General features: G+C 42.6%; 1 protein-coding gene across 2 annotated transcripts in view; it reads right to left on the reverse strand.

Moving 5' to 3' along the window:
• LOC117357548 (pantetheinase-like) overlaps positions 1 to 19,430 on the reverse strand; it is a 54,394-nt gene that overhangs the window by 519 nt on the left and 34,445 nt on the right. For both annotated transcript variants that reach the window (XM_033938314.1, XM_033938313.1), the window contains 2 exons: positions 7,275 to 7,645; positions 3,788 to 3,958 (listed from right to left, as the gene is read on the reverse strand). In XM_033938314.1, the coding sequence (XP_033794205.1) occupies positions 3,788 to 3,958; positions 7,275 to 7,645 (542 nt within the window). The remainder of the gene's footprint in view (positions 1 to 3,787; positions 3,959 to 7,274; positions 7,646 to 19,430) is intronic.

A 19,430-nucleotide genomic window follows, 5' to 3' on the forward strand; every position in this document is an offset into this window, starting at 1 on the left:
CTTTACTTTATACAGATCGCGCCGTGTTGTGGGGGTTTTGGGGGGTTGTAACCCCCCCCATTTTATTAAAAACTTAACTTTTTCCCTGTTTTTAGGGAAAAAGTTACGTTTTCACTAAAATGGGGGGTTACAACCCCCAAACCCCCCACAACGCCGCCGTGATCTATATTAAGTAAAGTGGGGGGGCTCCCCAACAAAATCCCCGTTGCAGCCCCTAAAAACAGTCTTTTTCTTCGGCGCGCACCTCCGTCTTGCGCTCAGTTGTCGGCGCGCACCTTTGTCTTCCATGTTACTGTCTATGAACCCTATTAAGAACACCACGTTACAATTGATGTAGTTTTAGTTACAATTCAACACTGGAGAACTTTTACAGAATTCACATGTTTTAAAAGATCCTGTTTGATATGCTGTGAGATTTGGGAGAATTTTGAGGCACCTTAAAACACAAGCTGCCCAATATTCAAAGTGACAAATGGCCCAAAAGGCTACTTGCCATTTGAATCACTTCTCCATGAATATTTAGCAGTTCTTCTGAGATCTTTCAGTCTGTCTCCACAAGCTTTATGTTGGAGACAACTGACCATCATAGTACCTACTCTCAGGACTGACTCTATCCTGTTTATATGTTTTTGAAGGTACTGTCTCCAGAATTGTACATAGTACTTTAAATGGGGTCTTTACTTGGAGCTCTACTCATGTAACTGACAGGATACTCTTAAGTTATATTAGGGCCTGCTGCATTTACATAGCCACAATTATACAAGGTCTATGACTGATAAATATTAGGCATGCCAATAACAGGTTATATTAGTATTTAATAGATAATGCTACGAGAATTTGGGCCCTCAGACACAGTTATAGAATAGGTTCCCACCATGTGTCCTAAACTGCATGCTATGGTTCACCTGAATCTATAGCAAGATAGCAGTGTGTAATTATCTTATGGTGATTTTCTTTTGGTTTTTTTTCTCCTTGAGTGTTATTGGAGTCACCTCTAATTGGTGGACTTTGTTCAACCCAGGTTTTTGGTTTTGTTTTATTATTATTATTTTATTGGGGGCTTTTCCTTTACTCCCTTGGGCCGAGATTATAGTTGCTCTACAAGTATTTTGCTTGGTGCTGTATATGAAAATGCATAAATATAAAATTTTAAACTAAAAAATCCCCAGGTTTTCAATTTGAAAAGCAAACCCATTTTGAGGAATCTTCTTTCAGGTGGTAAACTTTGAAAATCAACATATCCAGTCAAACCGTGTACATTGGCTTGTAATACTGAAATGCTACAATATATATGCAATAAATAGAAAGTGAGGACATTTTCAGTGATACTTTATATCTGTGGGCCTACAAACTGATTTTCAAAGGAAAACTCATCATGGTATTTGCATTTTAAAATCCTTCAGCTGCCAATACCATGGGGACACCTTTATGAAATACACTTTGCAAGTGTAAAGTATACAATGCAAAGAAAAAGCCAGGGCTTGAAGTTGAATCTGTGCGTGTGGTTCTGTGAGCCACCACTCCCAACATTATCTTTTTCCCTACAGGGAATAGGTTTGGAGAAGTTCCTGGAGGAAAAGTCCATAGTCTGTTATTGAGAAAGACACGGGGGAAGCCGCTGCTTGCCCTGGATCAGTAGCATGGAATATTGCTATACCTTGGGTTTTGGTCAGGTACTAGTGACCTGGATTGGTCACCGTGAGAACGGGCTACTAGGCTTGATGGACCATTGGTCTGACCCAGTAAGGCTATTCTTATGTTCTTATGTTCCTATAGACTATTTTCAAGGCTTATGTGTGATCAAACAACTATTTATCTGTACAAAATATATCAGTATGGAACACTGAAAAAAAAGCCACAGCTAGATGGCTGAAACACTGTCAAGCAAACTTTGATTCAGCACCATCTAAACAACTGCAAGAACCAAGAAAAGTAGGATCTTACTGGAGTTTAAAAGGGAAATGTCTGCTTGAAGGCAGAGTTGACCAGCTTTGAGAAGCTGGCTTGGAACTGGTTACATCAAGATGACAATGTTTTGCAGTTATGCTGAAACAGGAAGGGTTTTTGTTGTTGTTTTTTTAAATACCATAATGGTCTCCAATATTTTCTATTTAAAGAGCCACAAAGTGGACAAGAGAAAGCTCCAGGGATCACCAAAATATTTTATTTATACACTACCTATTAATTGTCTAAGTGGTTTACATTCAGGTACTCAGTCATTTGTTCCTATCTGTTCCAATGCGCTCACAATCTATCTAATGTACCTGGGGCAATGGAGGATTGAGTGACTTGCCCAGGGTCACAAGGAACAGCATGGGGCATCAACCCACAACCTCATGGTGCTGAGACTGTAGCTCTAACCACTAGGCCACTCCTTCCTCCTTAGGAATTTAATTTTAGGCTTACAAATTTAATTGTAAATACTAATTTTGATTCTACTAGCATACCACCATCCTACAATGCAACATCATGCAGGTAAGTGTAAGCAATGAGGGTGCACTTAACATAGCCACTGTATTCCATTTCTGCCTGTCACTCACCTTGGTGCAAAGTATCACAGACCTTTTCTCTAATTTTCAAACCTATCAAGCCAATATTAAAATGGGAGGTATGTTCAACGGCAACCCATTAACCTGTAATTCCGCTTTGCTTAGATTTTCAAGGCTGAGCTGGAACAGAGGGGCTCTGTTGAGAGGTTTTGCCACTACAGCGGAGAGAGAAAAGTCCCCGTTAAGCTCTGCTGGGTTGTATGCGACTGCACAGTCACATTAATGCACATTTGCACAGACTCATGGGGAGAGGCGAGTCAACTGGCATTTGTGTGTGAGGGCACAAGCACATGCATGTCAACGTAATCATGCAGGCATAATTAATCCTCGAGGCTCCAACCTACCCCAGCTTTAGAAAACTACTCAAAACACACCTCTTCCAAAGCCACGACACTTAATGGCCCCCTCCTCATAGATCCCCTCTCCCCCCCTCTATCTCGCCCCTCCTCCCCCCCGACCCACCTTTTCCTTCTCCCCAATTTTATCTTCTCCCCTGCCTGCATCCCTGCTCCTTTCAACACCTAACTCCACGCAACTCTTTTCAACTATTACTTAACTGCATGTAACTATGTTTAATTTATGTGAATCGCATGTAACGATGCACGTAACTATACTTAATTTATGTAAATCTGTTCAACCAACTCTTAACTGCAAGTAATCCATGTTTAACCTATGTGAACCGCCTAGAACTCTCTGGGTATGGCGGTATACAAGAATAAAGTTATTATTATTATTATTATTATTATATGGGACTCAGCAGAGCTTCACGGGTCCTTTTCTCTACCTGCAGTAACGGCGGGGGTCATTGGATACGATGGCCATAAAAATGGATTGCAGGGGCCACTGCCTTACAGAATGAAGCCACAGAGTTTTAAATTAGAAGGCAGAGACTCACTATGAAGTTTATCCTATACATGTAAATGAAAGCTATAAATGGAGTCTATATATCCAGCCTTCTGTCTAAAAATATACCCCCCCTTTTTACTAAACCACGATAGTGGATTTTAGTGCAGGGAGCCGCGCTGAATACCATGTGCTGCTCCCAACGCTCATAGGAACTCAGCGTGGCTCCCCGAGCTAAAAAATACTATCGTGGTTTAGTAAAAGGTGGGATAGTGAGACAATGAGTTTGTACCTTCAAGAGCTTACTAAGAATGATTGCTTCCCTATATCTCTATGTTTTCACCTAATTGAGCTGACCTATTTTGAAGCACCTGGAATCAGTGACAGTCACATACCTGAAAGTCTGCAGGTGCCAGGCGAATCCCACTGAGTAAGACCTCTGGAAATACATAGCTGGTGCTGAATGTACCACTGAGGGAGAACTCATCAAATATGGTTAAACTGTTCTCTGTTGGCTCACCACAAGATGTCAAATTTGTGCTTCTACACTTTAGCAGTGTACAAATCTGAATGCAAGGAAACATAAAAAATGAAATATAATGACAGAAAGACTACAAGACCCATTTACAGTCGTTTATCCAGCTTGATTCCTATTGCCGTGCCTTAGGCCTCAGTTCTCTTTCCTTCATCTCCTCCATAGCTACAGAGTCCATGTCTTCTTGAATTTGGTTATTGTTTTTTTGCTTCATCTCCACCACTGGAAAGTTGTTCCATGAATCCACCACCCTTTTCTTGAAGAAATATTTTCTAACATTATTCCTGAGTTTACCTAAGTTTGACCCTTACCCAGTGGCGTAGTGAGGGTGAGCGGCGCCCGGGGTGGTGGCCACCAACTTGCTGCCCGTGTCGGCTTCGGCATTCTCTCTGACATCACTTCCTAGTGACATCACTTCCTAGTGGGTCCCGGAAGTGAGATCAGAGAAAGCGCTGAAGCCAATGTGGGCAGCAAATTGGTGGCTGCTCGCACCAAAGTTAAAAAGGTACAGGAGAAGGGAAGGAGCCACACGCGTGGCAGGGGGAGGAGTGGGAAGGAGGGCGGAGAGAAGGAGGGGTACCTGCATCTGAGCAGGATGGCACCTGGGGCAGACCAACCCCCCTCCCCCTTACTATGCCACTGCCCTTACCATCATGGCTTTTGTTCCTGAACTTTCTCTTCATTGCAAAAAGGGTTGCTTCTTATGGATGCATCTCTCTTTCTCTCTCTCATGCATATTCATTAGGCTTAACCTGAAAATCTGATCAGCTGGTGACCCTCATGGACCTCACCTACTTCTATGGTGTGTATATTTAGATAGTTAACATCTCAAAAAAAACTCTTCCTCTCCCTTTTACGAAGCCGCATTAGGCTTTTCTTATTGCTGTCCGTGGTGGTATTAGCTCAGACGCTCATAGTATTCCTGAGTGTCGGCGCTAATACTGCCGTGGCCGGCAATAAAAAAGCCTAGCGTGGATTCGTAAAAGGAGCCCTTTATCTTTACTAAAAATTTATATAACCATCAATACCAACAATTAATGTTTATTCATAGCAGTTCACAATTAAAAAAAGAAAATACATAATAAAACACAATGAAGGGTCCAATATTTGGGGGGAAAAAGGAAAAAGCTGAACATCTATATTTTGGCTTCTAACTATGGGGAGTGTGTGGTGCAGTGGTTAAAGCTACAGCCTCAGCACCCTGAGGTTGTGGGTTCAAACCCACGCTGCTCCTTGTGGCTCTAGGCAAGTCACTTAATCCCCCCATTGCCCCAGGTACGTTCGATAGAATGTGAGCCCACTAGGACAGACAGGGAAAAATGCTTGAGTACCTGAATAAACTCATGTAAACTGTTCTGAGCTCCCCTGGGAGAACGGTATAGAAAATTTAATAAATAAATAAACTTAGTGGAGGAGTGACCTAGTGGTTATTGCAGCAGCCTTTGATCCTGGGGGACAGGGTTCAATTCCTACTACAGCTCCTTGTGACCCTTGACAAATCATTTTATCCTCCATTGCCCCAGGTAAAAAAAACAGACTGTGAGTTCTTTAGGTACAGAGAAAGTACCTGCATATAACGTGCACAGTGTTGAATAACTCTAGAAGTGCTATACAGTATTCCCCCGAAATTCACGGGGGTTCCATTCTGGGAACACACGCAAATTTAAAAAAGAAACAGAGGGCAGCTGGGGCGCCAACAGGTGCAGTAAATCATATCCGGTATGCTCCAAAGGGGGGGGGGGGGGAAGAAGAGGAGGAATCGGCTGTGCAGAAGGCTGATTCGCAGAATCATCCCCTGTATTTTCTGACCGGAAGAGGCAGTCAGAAAATACCGCAAATAAATGAGTCCGGGGAACACTGTAGAAATAATCAGAATTATTAGACTCCTAAATCTGTGCCCTATTCTCAGCCAAATCAGGAGCCTAAGGAGTCAATATTCAAACAGCAGCTATATGTTATACATCATGATAAATATATAAAATCTTTTTGTAAAGAATATCTGGAGGTACTATACATATACACCCAAATTCTATATATGTTGCCCAAACTTGGGCATACAGTGTTGAGCACAGATTGCAGGTATGCTTGTAAATTAATTGGCGATATCAATAACTGGCCTTAACAAGCGCTAATTGGCACTACTTACTGGTTACGCATGTATCTGCTCTGTGCTCACTATTCTACAGCCTGTGTGCAACTCCAAAAAGGGTGTGGCCAAAGCAGGGGCATGGGCATTTTCAGGATTTAGGCACAGAGTTATCGAATATTTCCATTTGTGTGCCTGGCAGTAAAGAGGCACAAGCATTTAAGTCCAGCCTTGGCAGGCATAAATGCTCACGTCCAAAGTTAAGTTGAGAAAATGACTTAGGGGGAAATTCAACAACAGGATATGAATCCAGCAAGTCTTTGTAATGCCTAGAGATAAAATAGCCTGTACACAAGAAAACAGTTTTAATCCAGGGAAAAATCCCTTCTTGACTGCATATCAAACTCTGGCATAAGTGATGTTCTAGAATTCCTGTAGGTGAATTTTTTGAGCTTTGCCACACTCAGTGTTTCTCTGTTTCTTTGCAAAGGAACATTTAATGAGAAAGCAATGGATAGCCCTCTGAAAGTACATTGGGGCCGATATTCAGATCACGGGAAGCAGCCCAGCTACCTCCCCTGGTCAGTGGAAAACCTGGAAATTCAATGCAGGCTCTACAACCGACCACCGGCATTGAATTTCCAGCCTATGTTAAACCGCACGGCCAAAGATTAACTTGCGATTTAGGCAGATCTATCTGGCTGCTAGACTTAGCCAGTCAGCCAATGAAGGAGTGTGACACAGTGGTTAGAGTTACAGCCTCAGCACCCTGATATTGCGAGTTCAAACCCTGTGTTGCTCCTTGTGACCCTGAGCAAAGTCACGTAATCTTCCACTACCCCAGGTACATGAGATGGATTGTGAGCCCACTGGGACAGATAGGGAAAATATTTTAAGTACCTGTATGTGAACTGCTTTGCGTGTGGTTGTATAACTACAAAAAGGTGATATACAAGTCCCAATCCTTTTCCCTTCCACAATGAATATTAGCTCTGACTGGCTACATCACGTGGCATAGCTGGTGACCAGCCTTGCTGCTGACCAGGATATTCAACAGGAGACAGCCTGTTCCTGGTCAGCTAAATAGCACTGGATATCAGGCAGTTTGATTTTAGGCTTCATAAGATAGTTTCGGGTTGAGTTGCTTGGAAGAGAATACAGATTTCTTTATGAACGGCCATTATTAACAACACAAATCAGTCTTCTTAAACACTACAGTATGTTTATAGGTTTGAATACAGGGCATAAGTAAAAATATTACCTGCAGATAGTATTTTCCTTCAACAACATGAAGCCCATTAAAAACCCCTAGTACATAAGCTTCATCTTGGCGCTTCTCTACCATCCGGTAACTCAAGTGACAGCATAGGTCCTGCTGGCAGACACTGAGACTTCCTTTAGCATCAACGAGTGTAGCGAATGTGTATTCATCGTAGAAAATAGTATCAATGAAAACATCAGTGGTTGGCGAGAGGTCGGCGATGCTACTGGCATATGAAGTCCAATTGATAGCAGTGTAAGAGGGTGACAATCTGGGATGAACGTTCAGTTCAGAGATCAGCAGCTTACCATCCTCTGTGTCCATGTTGTAGTAATAATCTATAGGCTTATCAGGGGCATATATGCCACTTCCTGAGAAAGAACACAGAATTAACACTTATACCACCTTGCTTTGTTGCATTTTAGAAAAAGAAATAAAGATAGACTTATATTCCAGAAAACATTTTTTAAAATTTCTCCACACGAGGTCAGTAAATCTAAGGAAATACCTTTTATTAAAGGTGGTAAATGCGTGGAATAGTCTCCAAGTGGAACTGGTGGACACAAAGAATGTGTCTGAATTCAAGACAGCATGGGACAAGTACATGAGATCTCTTAGTGAGAGGAGGATGTAGTGGATGCCTTGGATAAGCAGACTGGATAGGCCATTTGGCCTTTATTTGCAATCATGTTTCTATGTTTCAATGTCAGGCTATGTCCAGACTTCAGCACTGAATAGTCATTTATGTGGAACCAGCTAACGCACAGCTGATTAAATTGATATTACATTACATTAGGGATTTCTATTCCGCCATTACCTTGCAGTTCAAGGTGGATTAGAAAAGAATTATCAAGGAAGTATTACAAAAAGATCTTATTCAAAGGAAATTTGGTCATTTTCAAGGAGAGTAAGAGATGAGTATGGCTAGTTGTTTAGGGTAGTTGGTTTTAGTGAGAGGCAGTGTTTGAAACATGCGGTGCTATTACTTTTCCAGGGATTTATTGAAGAGTATCGTCTTTATTTCTTTTCTAAATGTTTTGTAGTCTAGGGATGTCGTCAGTAGATTGGCGATTTGATTGTCTAGTTTGGCTGTTTGAGTGGCTAAGAGGCCATCATATAATTTTTTTCCGTTTGAACCTCCTTAATTAGGGGGTATGAGAATGGGGTGTGAGCTTTCCTATGTCTGGTTGAGCTGTTGTGGATGAGGCGGTTGTTCAGGTAGTTTGGGTTGTCTCCGTATAAAGTCTTAAATAGTAGACAGTAGAATTTGAATTGTATTCTTGCTGGGATTGGAAGTCAATGCGATTTGAGATATGCTTCTGTAATGTGATCATGTTTCTTCAGTGAGTAGATTAGTCTTAGTGCTGTGTTTTGGATAGTTTGTAGTTGTTTTGTTATTAGGGCAGGGGAGATAGAGGATATTATAGTAGTCTAGTAGGCCTAGTATTAGGGACTGAACTATGAGCTGGAATTGTGTTTTCTCGAAGAATTTCTGAATTTGTCTTAAGTTTCTCATGACTGAGAATGATTTTTTTATTGTTTTATTGATTTGCGGTTGCATGGTGCAGCCTCTGTCGATTGTTATTCCCAGTAATTTTAAAGTGGGTTGTATGGGGTAGTTGATTGCGTTGATTTCAATGTTGGTTATGGTTGGTATTTTGTTGTTTTCGAGGAGGATGAAATTAGTTTTGTCTGGGTTCAATTTCAGTTTGTGATCTTTCATCCAGGTCGCTACTGATTTTAGTGTTTGGTGTATTGTGTCTGTCATAGAGAGTTTTGGTTGATCGAAGGGTATGAGAATGGTGATGTCATCTGCATAGCTGTAGGAGGTTATGCCTTGTTTGTCCAGCTGCTATGGGTTGCCACATAAAGATAGTACTGATCTTACATGGTCCTATTTAGGCAGTAAACCGGAATGCTCCCCAAATAGCCGGTTTTCACTTACACACTAACTACTAATTTTCAGTAACAATAACTGCTCAAGTGCCACTGAACAAGCAATTTAACTAGTCACAGGTCATTTCTGGCCAGTTAAATCCCTTTGAATATTGACCCTGACTGGGGTCCCCTCCCCCCCTCTGGGCCAGCTCTGTCAGTTTCTTAAGTACACATGGTAACTGGTGCCTCCATCACAGACAGAAAGGTGAGATTTCTCTCCCTTCTTTCTAGGAATATCAAACCAAATACCACTGTGAACATGTTTTTATTAGGATTTCAATCCTCTGTCATCTGATCTACACTGACAGGTTAATCAGAACAGCGGAATCACTCTTTTAACTTCTTTTAACCTCAGTCCTCTTTTGGTAGAGACCTGTAATTTCAGCCTTGCCTAGCAGTAAGAAAATATCCATTCTCAATAAGAATAATTTATATATTAGATTTCATATATAATATTTAAAATATTACAGAATATTAATTTGTAATGAAATGTTATACTTAATGCATATATGAGAGTTAATCAAGTGTGTATCTTTAAGTTCATATGAGTTTAACTGCTACACTTGTTGTAACATGCAAAAATGAATAAAGAATTTAAAAAAAAAAAGAAAATATCCATTCTCTCTAACACAGAGGGAGCCAGAAGAAATCTTTATGGTACAGTGGCTGTACCTCAGAATTACTGTTTTTAAAATAATATGGCATGTTGTAAGCAATAAATATGAAAATGACTGTTCTTTCAATATCGATCGCCCCTAGCTCTCAGCAAATTAAGACCATCAAAGTGGAGGGGGGGGGGAAGAAATAATGGGGAACGATTTCATGCATGCACCAGCCAGATATATCTGGGAAGAAAAATTAATGCTGGTTCAAAGCTAGCATTTTTCCAGGAATAACATATTACATTATGCATAATAACAAAGTGTTTTTCTATTGTGGGTAAATAGAGTTTGAAAATTTCTAATTCTGATTTTAATCTTTTCTGGGATGTTCCTATTTTGCTATGTTCCCTGCTTCAGATTTCCAGGAAGAAGCAGTGGAATAAATGAATGAATAAAGGGATTGATATTTAATCTGGATTAAGCAAATAGGAGAGGTTCATCTATATTCATCAGTACTTAAAAATAAAGTGTAACTAAATATTGGCTCTGACCATTGCGGTACAGTTTAGTTAGAGCTGGGGGGGGAGGCACAGCTGGTGATGCATTGACAATTGCTGGTACCAGCCATATTTAGTGCTTGTGCAATAACTAACAATTCGGATAGGAACACACAAAAATCAGTTCTGATCAGCTAACAGCCACATAACTTCCAGATCAACAGTTGACCTAGATATTCAATGCCGGTGACAAACACATGATCCCACCAGTGAATATCTGGCAGCAGTCAGCAGTTTTGAAAATAAGAGTTGCCATACTGGGACAGATCAAAGGTCCATCAAGTCCAGTACTGTTTCCAGCAGTAGCCAACCCAGGTCACAAGTATCTGGCAAGATCCCAAGCTAGGGTTATCAGATGTAGGGTTATCAGACATTCGGATTTACCCAGGCATGTCCTCTTTTTAGAGGGCATGTCTGAGCGTCCATACAGCTTTTCAAAACCCGGAACTTTGTCCGGGTTTTAAAAAGTAAATTGCATCAGGAGGAGCATCCGGGCATGTGCGGATGCCCTCCCAACTGAGATGAGTAGGCAGAGGGGACGGGGCTAGGGGCAAGGCTGGTGTGTGGTGTGTGTGCAACGGGGCAGGGATAGGTGGAATTGGGCAGGCCTGGGGGCGGGTCTAGGGTGTTCAGATTTTACATACGTAAAATCTGGTAACTCTAACCAGATGTCCGGATTTACCTGGACATGTTCTCTTTTTAGAGGAATGTCTGAGTGTCCAGATGGATTTAGAAAACTCGGCACTTTGTCCAGGTTTTGGGCAGCCCCAGCTCTGCCAGAACTCAGGGCTGTGTCTAGAGGGCCCTCCATGCATTCACGGATGTGCCGCAATGACATCACATATATACATCACATTCATGTATGCTCATAGGCCTTCCAGAAGTGGCCCCGAGCTCAGGGAAGAAGAGGCTAGGGGTGGAATGGGGCAGGGCCACTTGTCCTTTTTTTTTTCCCATAAAAAAATATGGTAATCCTCTCCCAAGTTGAAACAGGAACTGATTACAACCATAGACTGACTATTGGGTAAATCATAAATAAAAATAAGACTTACTCTGCTTTTTTCCCCATAGACAGGTTTCAATAGCAAGGTCATTAAGCAGTAATCTGACTAGATTGCCAAAGGTAAAGACTGTCACTTACTGAATGGGTAAAAACATGGAGCAGTCTAGAGTAGAGAATGACACGGTGACAAAATTCATCACCGTTCCCGTCCCCGCGGATAACCGCGGGAAATATTCCCGTGTCATTTTCTAGTGTCTATTTCAAACTTGGTCCTTCTACACCAGCATTCTTCAAAGCAAAGCTTGTGGGTCAGTGATTGTGCCCAATTATACTCTGATTCTTTCCTCTCTCCTTAAAGAATGACATGAAGATGGTTTCCCCCGGTTATCCGCGGGGAAGGGAACGGTGATGAATTTTGCCACCGTGTCATTCTCTAGAGGCAAAAATAGGACAGGAACCAGTGGTCCATCTAGCTCAGTAGCCCATCATCAAGGTGGCCAATCCAGGTCATTAGTACCTGGCAAAAACCCAAATAGTAGCAACATTCCATGCTACCGATCCAGATTAAGAAGCGTCTTCTCCCATGTCTGTCTCAATAGCAGACTATGGACTATTCCTCCAGGAACTTGTCCAAACCTTTTTTTAAACCAGCTACGTTAACTGCTTTTACCACATTCTCTGGCAATGCGTTCCAGAGCTTAACTATTCTCTGAATGAAAAAAATATTTCCTCCTATTGGTTTAAAAAATAACTTCATCATGTGTCCCCTAGGAAAGGGGCAACAAATTTCAACTCTTAATATGTATTTTTGATTGCACAACCAAGGTCTGCAGATAATCTTGTATCCATGTACCTTTCAGTTGGTTTTCAAGGGGAAATTACTTAAGCCTTGTATCTGCATAACAAGGCCAGTGCAAGGATTTTAGGTGAGCATTCAGTCTGCATTCCCCCCACCTCCAAACCCCAATTATATTTCAGGTCCTCTAGGCCAGTGTTCTTCAATTGCCGGTCCGCGGACCAGTTACGGTCCATAGAAATTTCCTGCAGGTCTGTGGCCGGAACGTGCCTTCGGCCTGAGGAGATCAGTTGACAAAGCTGTGGGAGGTGGCGGCGGCTCCTATGCGAGTCCTGTGCCGGAACGGCAGCCTTCTCTCCGACACCACAATGTCAGAGGGAAGGCTTCCGGATGATGTGCGGGACTCGCGAGGAGCTACCACATATGGCTTTGTGAACTGATCTCAGGCCTGAGTCACGTTCCAGCCGCAGACCGGCAGTAGCATGACAGCATAGCCCAGCATGACAGCATAGCCCAGAAGAGAGTGAGCGGCTATGGAAATAGCAGCAGCGGCAGCTGGTTCTGGCCTCAAGTTTTCCTCCTTTCTATCCCCCATGGCAGCGCTGGGTGGCACATCTGGGCCTCAGCTGCTTCTACCACCGCTCCTCTGACTCTGTTCCTGTTCGGGCGGGACATGGAGGAACGGGCCTGTCAAGCTGCGCCGGAGGAACTAAAGGTGAGGGGGAGAGGTCGGAGGGGGTACAGGGGAGGGCTGCCTGCATCGGGTTGGGGATGAGGAGTACAGGAGGACGGAAATGACAATCCCAGCATAAGAACCAGGGCAACCAGGGGAGGGAAAGAGACAGAGCAAAGAAATGCTGAAGGAGGAGGTAGCATAGGGATAAGGACATGGAATAATGCTGGAAAGGGGAGGAATAAAGATACAGAGATGTGATACTTAATGGAAGGGGAGGAAATGGTACACATGGATAGTGAAGAAGAGAAGAAAGATTATGCACTTTGGAGGGCCCTGCCTGCCTGCCTGCCTGCTTGTTGCCTCGGGGTGGAGTGCTCTGCCTATCACTAGGCCACTAGGCCTGCCTGCCACTAGACTTGCCTGCCCTGTGCCCTATCCCTGCCTACCACTAGACTACCAGAACGGGGACAGGGTACAGAGCCTGGCATTGAGGGGGGAACAGGGTGCAGAGCCTGGCAGGGAGAATTTGGTTCAGAATGGGGTTTTTTCTTGTTTTCCTCTCTAAATCTAGGGTGCGTCTTATGCTCAGGTGCATCTTATGGAGCGAAAAATACAGTAATTTTATAAATAAGTAAACTTAGCTTTAATAGAAATATTCTTTTAGAATAAATTCATAAACAATTCATTATTTTTAAACTCGGTTCAAGAGGGTTGGACCCAACATGTTTCGCATATCGCTTTTTCAAGAGTCATCCCTAAAAATCAAAAAGAAAATATCAGTACTTGTAACCCGTCTACCCAAACTAGAAAAAGCAAGCCTCAAGCACCTAACAGTCATTAAAAAGAGACTATAAATTTCTTACTGCAACCGCTGGTATCATTCACCCCACTTAATTTTTCAGAGTAAAGATGGCCACGGCATTCTTTGTATGACGTATTTACATAAATGTTAAACTAAACCATACTAAATTCCCCTGCCCACTATTAGTCAGAGATCAACCAATCAAAGAACCCCATTCGATTTCAGCATTCAGCCCATCAGGCTCTACTGTAGCTAACCGGTATTTGATGCGGGGCTGAGGCTCAGTAAAGACAACTTTAAAATTGGATGTCCACTTGGAGAGTTGGTTATAAGACTGAGACCTCCCTCCTGATACCTCCAAAACTTTAAAAAAAAGAAAAAAAAAATTGGCAGGAAGCCCATTCCCTCCTGCCTCAACCATCTGGAAACCCCCACATCCCCGAACTTCCTACATTTAAATTGAAGATTGGCAGGAGGGATAACCACTACCTCCTGCTGCTAGAGTCCCCTCACCAATATATCTAAATTGACGATTGGCAGGAAGGATGCCCACTCCCTCCTGCCAGCAGTCCCGCTTTTTCAAAATGGCAAGCCTTCCCCTTCCCAGTGCTTCCTGGGATGCCCTGGGAGGTGCCTAAGACTCTGATTGGTTCGGATACCTAAGGCCCTTTATATGGGAGGAGCCAATGAGGGTCCTAGACCCCTCTCAGTGCATCCTGAAAGGGAAGACCTGTTAATCTGAATAGGTGGGCCTGCTGGGAGGAAGCAGTGCAGTCACTCTGTAAAGTCCAATTGAATGACCAAGGTATAATTCATATCCTCTCCTAATCGAACTCTGCTCAAAGACATGAGTTCTGACACGTATTGAACACTGCAGTGATTGGGTGGTGAGGCGGTGGTAACTGCCTTCATGTCTCTGACCAGAGTTCGATTAGGAGAGGATATGAATTATACCTTGGTCATTCAATTGGACTTACAGAGTGACTTCCCAAGAAACTGTATTATTCATTTGTAGTCACTCAACTGATAAGAATTGTTGAGTTTATTGTCCCTTGAGTATATTTTTTGACTGAGGAAGGAAGCAGTGGGCATCCCTCCTGCTGATCTTCAATTTAGAGGTATGGAGGGGTCGTGGGTTTGCAGGATAGAAGGGGTCCCGGTGGCAGGAGAGAGTGGGCATCCATCCTGCCAATCTTCAATTTAAAGGTGGGGAGGTCAGGGGTTTGAGGAGGTCCAGTAGCTGAGGCAGGAGGGCTTTTCAACTGCCAATTTTTTTTTAAGTTGGGAGAGTGGTGTGAGCCATCATTGGGGGGTTCATAAGAACATAAGAAGTTGCCCCCACTGAGTCAGACCAGAGGTCCATCTTGCTCAGTGGTCCGCTCCCGCGGCGGCCCATCAGGCCTAGTGCCTGAACAGTGGTCCCTGATTAATTTTGTAACTTACCTCTAATCCCATCCCTATAATCTACCTTTACTCTTATCTGTACCCCTCAATCCCTTTGTCTTCCAAGTACCTATCCAAAGCTTCTTTGAACCCCTGTAGCGTGCTTCTGTTTATCACATCCTCTGGTAGCACGTTCCATGTATCCACCACCCTCTGTGTGAAAAAGAACTTCCTGACGTTTGTTCTAAACCTCTCCCCTTTCAATTTCTCTGAGTGCCCCCTTGTACTTATTGATCCCCTTAATTTGTAAAATCTGTCCCTGTCTATTTTTTCTATGCCCTTCATGATCTTGAAGGTTTCTATCATGTCTCCTCTAAGTCTCCGCTTTTCCAGGGAGAAAAGCCCTAGCTTTTTCAGTCTGTCAGTATATGAGAGGTCCTCCATGCCCTTTATTAGCTTAGTTGCTCTTCTCTGGACCCTCTCAAGTACCTCCATGTCCTTCTTGAGGTACGGCGACCAGAACTGAACACAGTACTCCAGGTGCAAGCGCACCATAGCACGATACAGTGGCAGGATGACTTCCTTTGTCCTGGTCGTGATACCCTTCTTAATGATACCCAACATTCTGTTTGCTTTCCTTGAGGCCGTGGCACACTGCGCCGACGCCTTCAATGTTGTGTCTACCATCACTCCCAGGTCTCTTTCAAGGTCGCTCACCCCTAGCGCTGATCCCCCATTTTGTAAGTGAACATCGGGTTTTTTTTCCCTATATGCATGACCTTGCATTTCCCTATGTTGAAACTCATTTGCCACTTTTTGGCCCATTTCTCCAGTGTTGTCAGATCTTTTTGGAGATCTTCGCAGTCCTCCATGTTATTGACCTTGCGATATAGTTTGGTGTCATCCGCAAATTTAATAACCTCACATTTTGTTCCTGCTTCCAGGTCGTTAATGAATATATTGAATAGGAGCGGTCCCAGCACCGACCCCTGTGGAACTCCGCTCGTGACCCATTGCCAGTCTGAGTAATGTCCCTTTACTCCAACCCTCTGTTTCCTGTCCGCCAGCCAGTTTTTGATCCATCGGTGGTTCCTTCATGACTTTTTAAATTATTTTTAATGGGGACAGATATTACCTCTCTGCTCATTTTTAAAAAAGCTGCTATTCAGCACTTTATTAATACTACCGACAACTTCAGATTTGTTGAAAATTTCAGAGCGTTATAAAAAGCATTTCATTTTGTGCATCATCTAGGCATTAATCGCAGTGCTCATTTTAATATTGATGAGCTCGTTGTAATTTATTTACATACAATTATCAGAGGCCATTTTGGGCCTCTGATAATTAGCCATTTTGGACATCGATAGCTGAAATACTTCAACGTTAAACAGGTTAAAACTGGTTTAGTGTCAATTGTTAAAGGTACAGTGAGTTTTGAGCATATGGGCCTGTGATTGAGAGGAGGAATTTTTCTTACTGCTGGGCAAGACTGTAGTTATAGGTCTCTGCGAAAAGAGAGCTCAGGTTAACAAGAAGCTAATATCACTTACTTTTTGGCCTTTCAAAAAAGTTTGAAAGCCCACTTTTTTCAAATGGCATTTTCAGATTTGGGTATTTTCTAGTTTTTCTATTATTTAGTTTATTTATTTACAGATGTTTTTGAATTGTATATTGTATGGTGATGTTTTACGTTGATCTGTCTAAGTCTGTCTAGTTTTATTATGCATGCAATGGTGTTATCTGCCCAGAAGTTTGATTTGCGGACTACAAATGTTTTAAATAAATAAATTTTAAAAATATATATAGAATGATTCCTCTTGTCTGATAAACCTGTCGGAGTAAATCAGATGACAGAGGACTGAAATTCTTTAAAAAAAAAAAGTTCACATTGGTATTTGGTTGGATTTTCCTGAGAAAAAGGGAGCAAAATCTCATCGCCAATACATTTTTGCCATGGGTCGAGGCACCAGATGTTAAATGTACTTAATAGACCGACAGAGCTCATAAGGGACCACTGTCAGATCAGGCCCCAAACTATATCCACTTAGCCAGTTAGTGGACTGAATATTGCTACTAACTGGTTAGCTACCTTAATTGAACAGTGCAGGGGCAATTAATGTAAATTGTATACTGTTCTGTTAAGTGCCACTGAATATCTGTGATTATGAGCCACAAGTGATTTAACTGGGCAGGAGGCTTTTCTGCCTACTTAAATCACTTTGAACGTCAACCTCAATGTTTTTAATGTACTTTTAATTACCATTTAAGAACAGTAGCATAAGTAGGAGTGAAAAATAAATCTCTGCTATTTAAAAATGTGCTTTTGGGTGAAAATATGATATCACCCACAGGTGGTAGGTCTGCCTATGTCAGACTGTGAAAATTAATTCAACAGTATACTGAACATAACAAATAAGTGTAATTAGATCCCTTGTAAGCAATAATCAGATTTAAGTGAGGACCCAATAATCAGATTTAAATGAGGACACTTATTGAAAACTCTACAATATACTGAAAGCCAAAATACATGCTCTATGATTTCTATTTCAGAGCCCAGGAAAGTAAAATAAAACTCTTTTTGCCAGGTTCTTTACTGCCACCTAATGGTAAAATGAATTTTGCTGTGCCAGGATGTTAAAGACTGCAGCTCTGTTGTCTCTGACATTGTGGTATATATTTTCCTCACAACAAATGAATGCTTCTTGGCTGAATTTAGAGACAGAATGCTTACAATTGGCACATGAATATAATACTCGCAAGGGTTGAAGATCTGGCAAAGGTGACAGAGATCAGGCATTTCAAACTTGTGTCAATTCAACCATATTTCTACATGTCATACCTAGCAAAGCAATGATATAGTATTTGGCTTCTCTCATGGACAGTGTCTCCAAATCGGTTAGTTTTGTGCATACCATGATAGAAAAAAAAATTCTCATAACAAAGCCAGGGTATGTGGAGAGTGATCTCAGTATGATCTCAATGGAGAGCTATAGTACATCTATCTTAAAGAATGATACAAAGACAAATTTTTCCCCATCCCCACAGAAACTCATTTTCTCATTCTGTCCTGGCGAGTTCTTTCCCTGTCCTCGCCCCATTCATAGAAACATAGAAACATAGAAAGGTGACGGCAGAAAAGGGCTACAGCCCATCAAGTCTGCCCACTCTACTGACCCACCCCATTAAGTCTGAGTGCTGCTCGACCCACGTAGGGATCCCACGTGGATGTCCCATTTATTCTTAAAGTCGAGCACGCTTGTGGCCTTGATCACCTGCACCGGAAGTTTGTTCCAGTGATCTACCACTCTTTCTGTGAAGAAATACTTCCTGGTGTCACCACTAAATTTCCCTCCTCTGAGTTTGAGCGGGTGCCCCCTTGTGACTGAGGGTCCCTTGGGAAAGAATATATCGTTTTCCACCTCGACATGACCTGTGACGTACTTAAAAGTCTCAATCATGTCACCTCTTTCCCTGCGCTCCTCTAGAGAGTAGAGCTGCAATTTGCCCTGTCTTTCCTCGTATGAGAGACCCTTGAGTCCGGAGACCATCCTAGTGGCCATTCGCTGGACCAACTCAGCTCGAAGCACATCTTTACGGTAATGTGGCCTCCAGAATTGCACACAGTACTCCAGATGAGGTCTCACCATGGTTCTAAATAGTGGCATTATGACTTCAGGTTTGCGGCTGACGAAGCTTCTATTGATACATCCCATCATTTGCCTTGCCTTGGATGAGGCCTTTTCCACTTGTTTGGCAGCCTTCATGTCTGCACTGATGATCACTCCCAAGTCCCGTTCTTCTGAAGTCCTAGCTAGTCTTTCTCCATTCAAGGTGCATGTTCTGCATGGATTTCTGCTGCCGAGATGCATGACCTTACACTTCTTAGCGTTGAAGCCCAGCTGCCATGTCGAGGACCAGTTTTCCAACTTGATCAGATCCTCCGTCATACCACTGTGAGATTGCTTTCACCCACTATATTACACAGTTTGGTGTCGTCGGCGAACAGCGCTACTTTACCCTGAAGCCCTCGGGTCAAGTCCCTATGAATATGTTCCTGCAAGCTCCGTCCTCCTGTGCAGAAGCTTCAAACACTTTAAAATCATAAGTGTTCGAGGCTTGTGCGGTTAAGGCAGAGCTTACAGGAATGGGGCAAGGACAGGACAGCAACAAAACTCGTGGGGACAGGACGGGGTACTGAAGGGAATAGACTTAGTAGATAAGGACAGGTTGTTCACCCTCTCCAAGGTAGGGAGAACGAGAGGGCACTCTCTAAAATTGAAAGGTGATAGATTCAGTACCAACATAAGGAAGTTCTTCTTCACCCAGAGAGTGGTAGAAAACTGGAATGCTCTTCCGGAATCTATTATAGTGAAAACACCCTCCAGGGATTCAAGACAAA

The sequence above is a fragment of the Geotrypetes seraphini genome, chromosome 3 (genome assembly GCF_902459505.1).
Source record: "Geotrypetes seraphini chromosome 3, aGeoSer1.1, whole genome shotgun sequence".
Taxonomy (NCBI): Eukaryota; Metazoa; Chordata; class Amphibia; order Gymnophiona; family Dermophiidae; genus Geotrypetes; species Geotrypetes seraphini.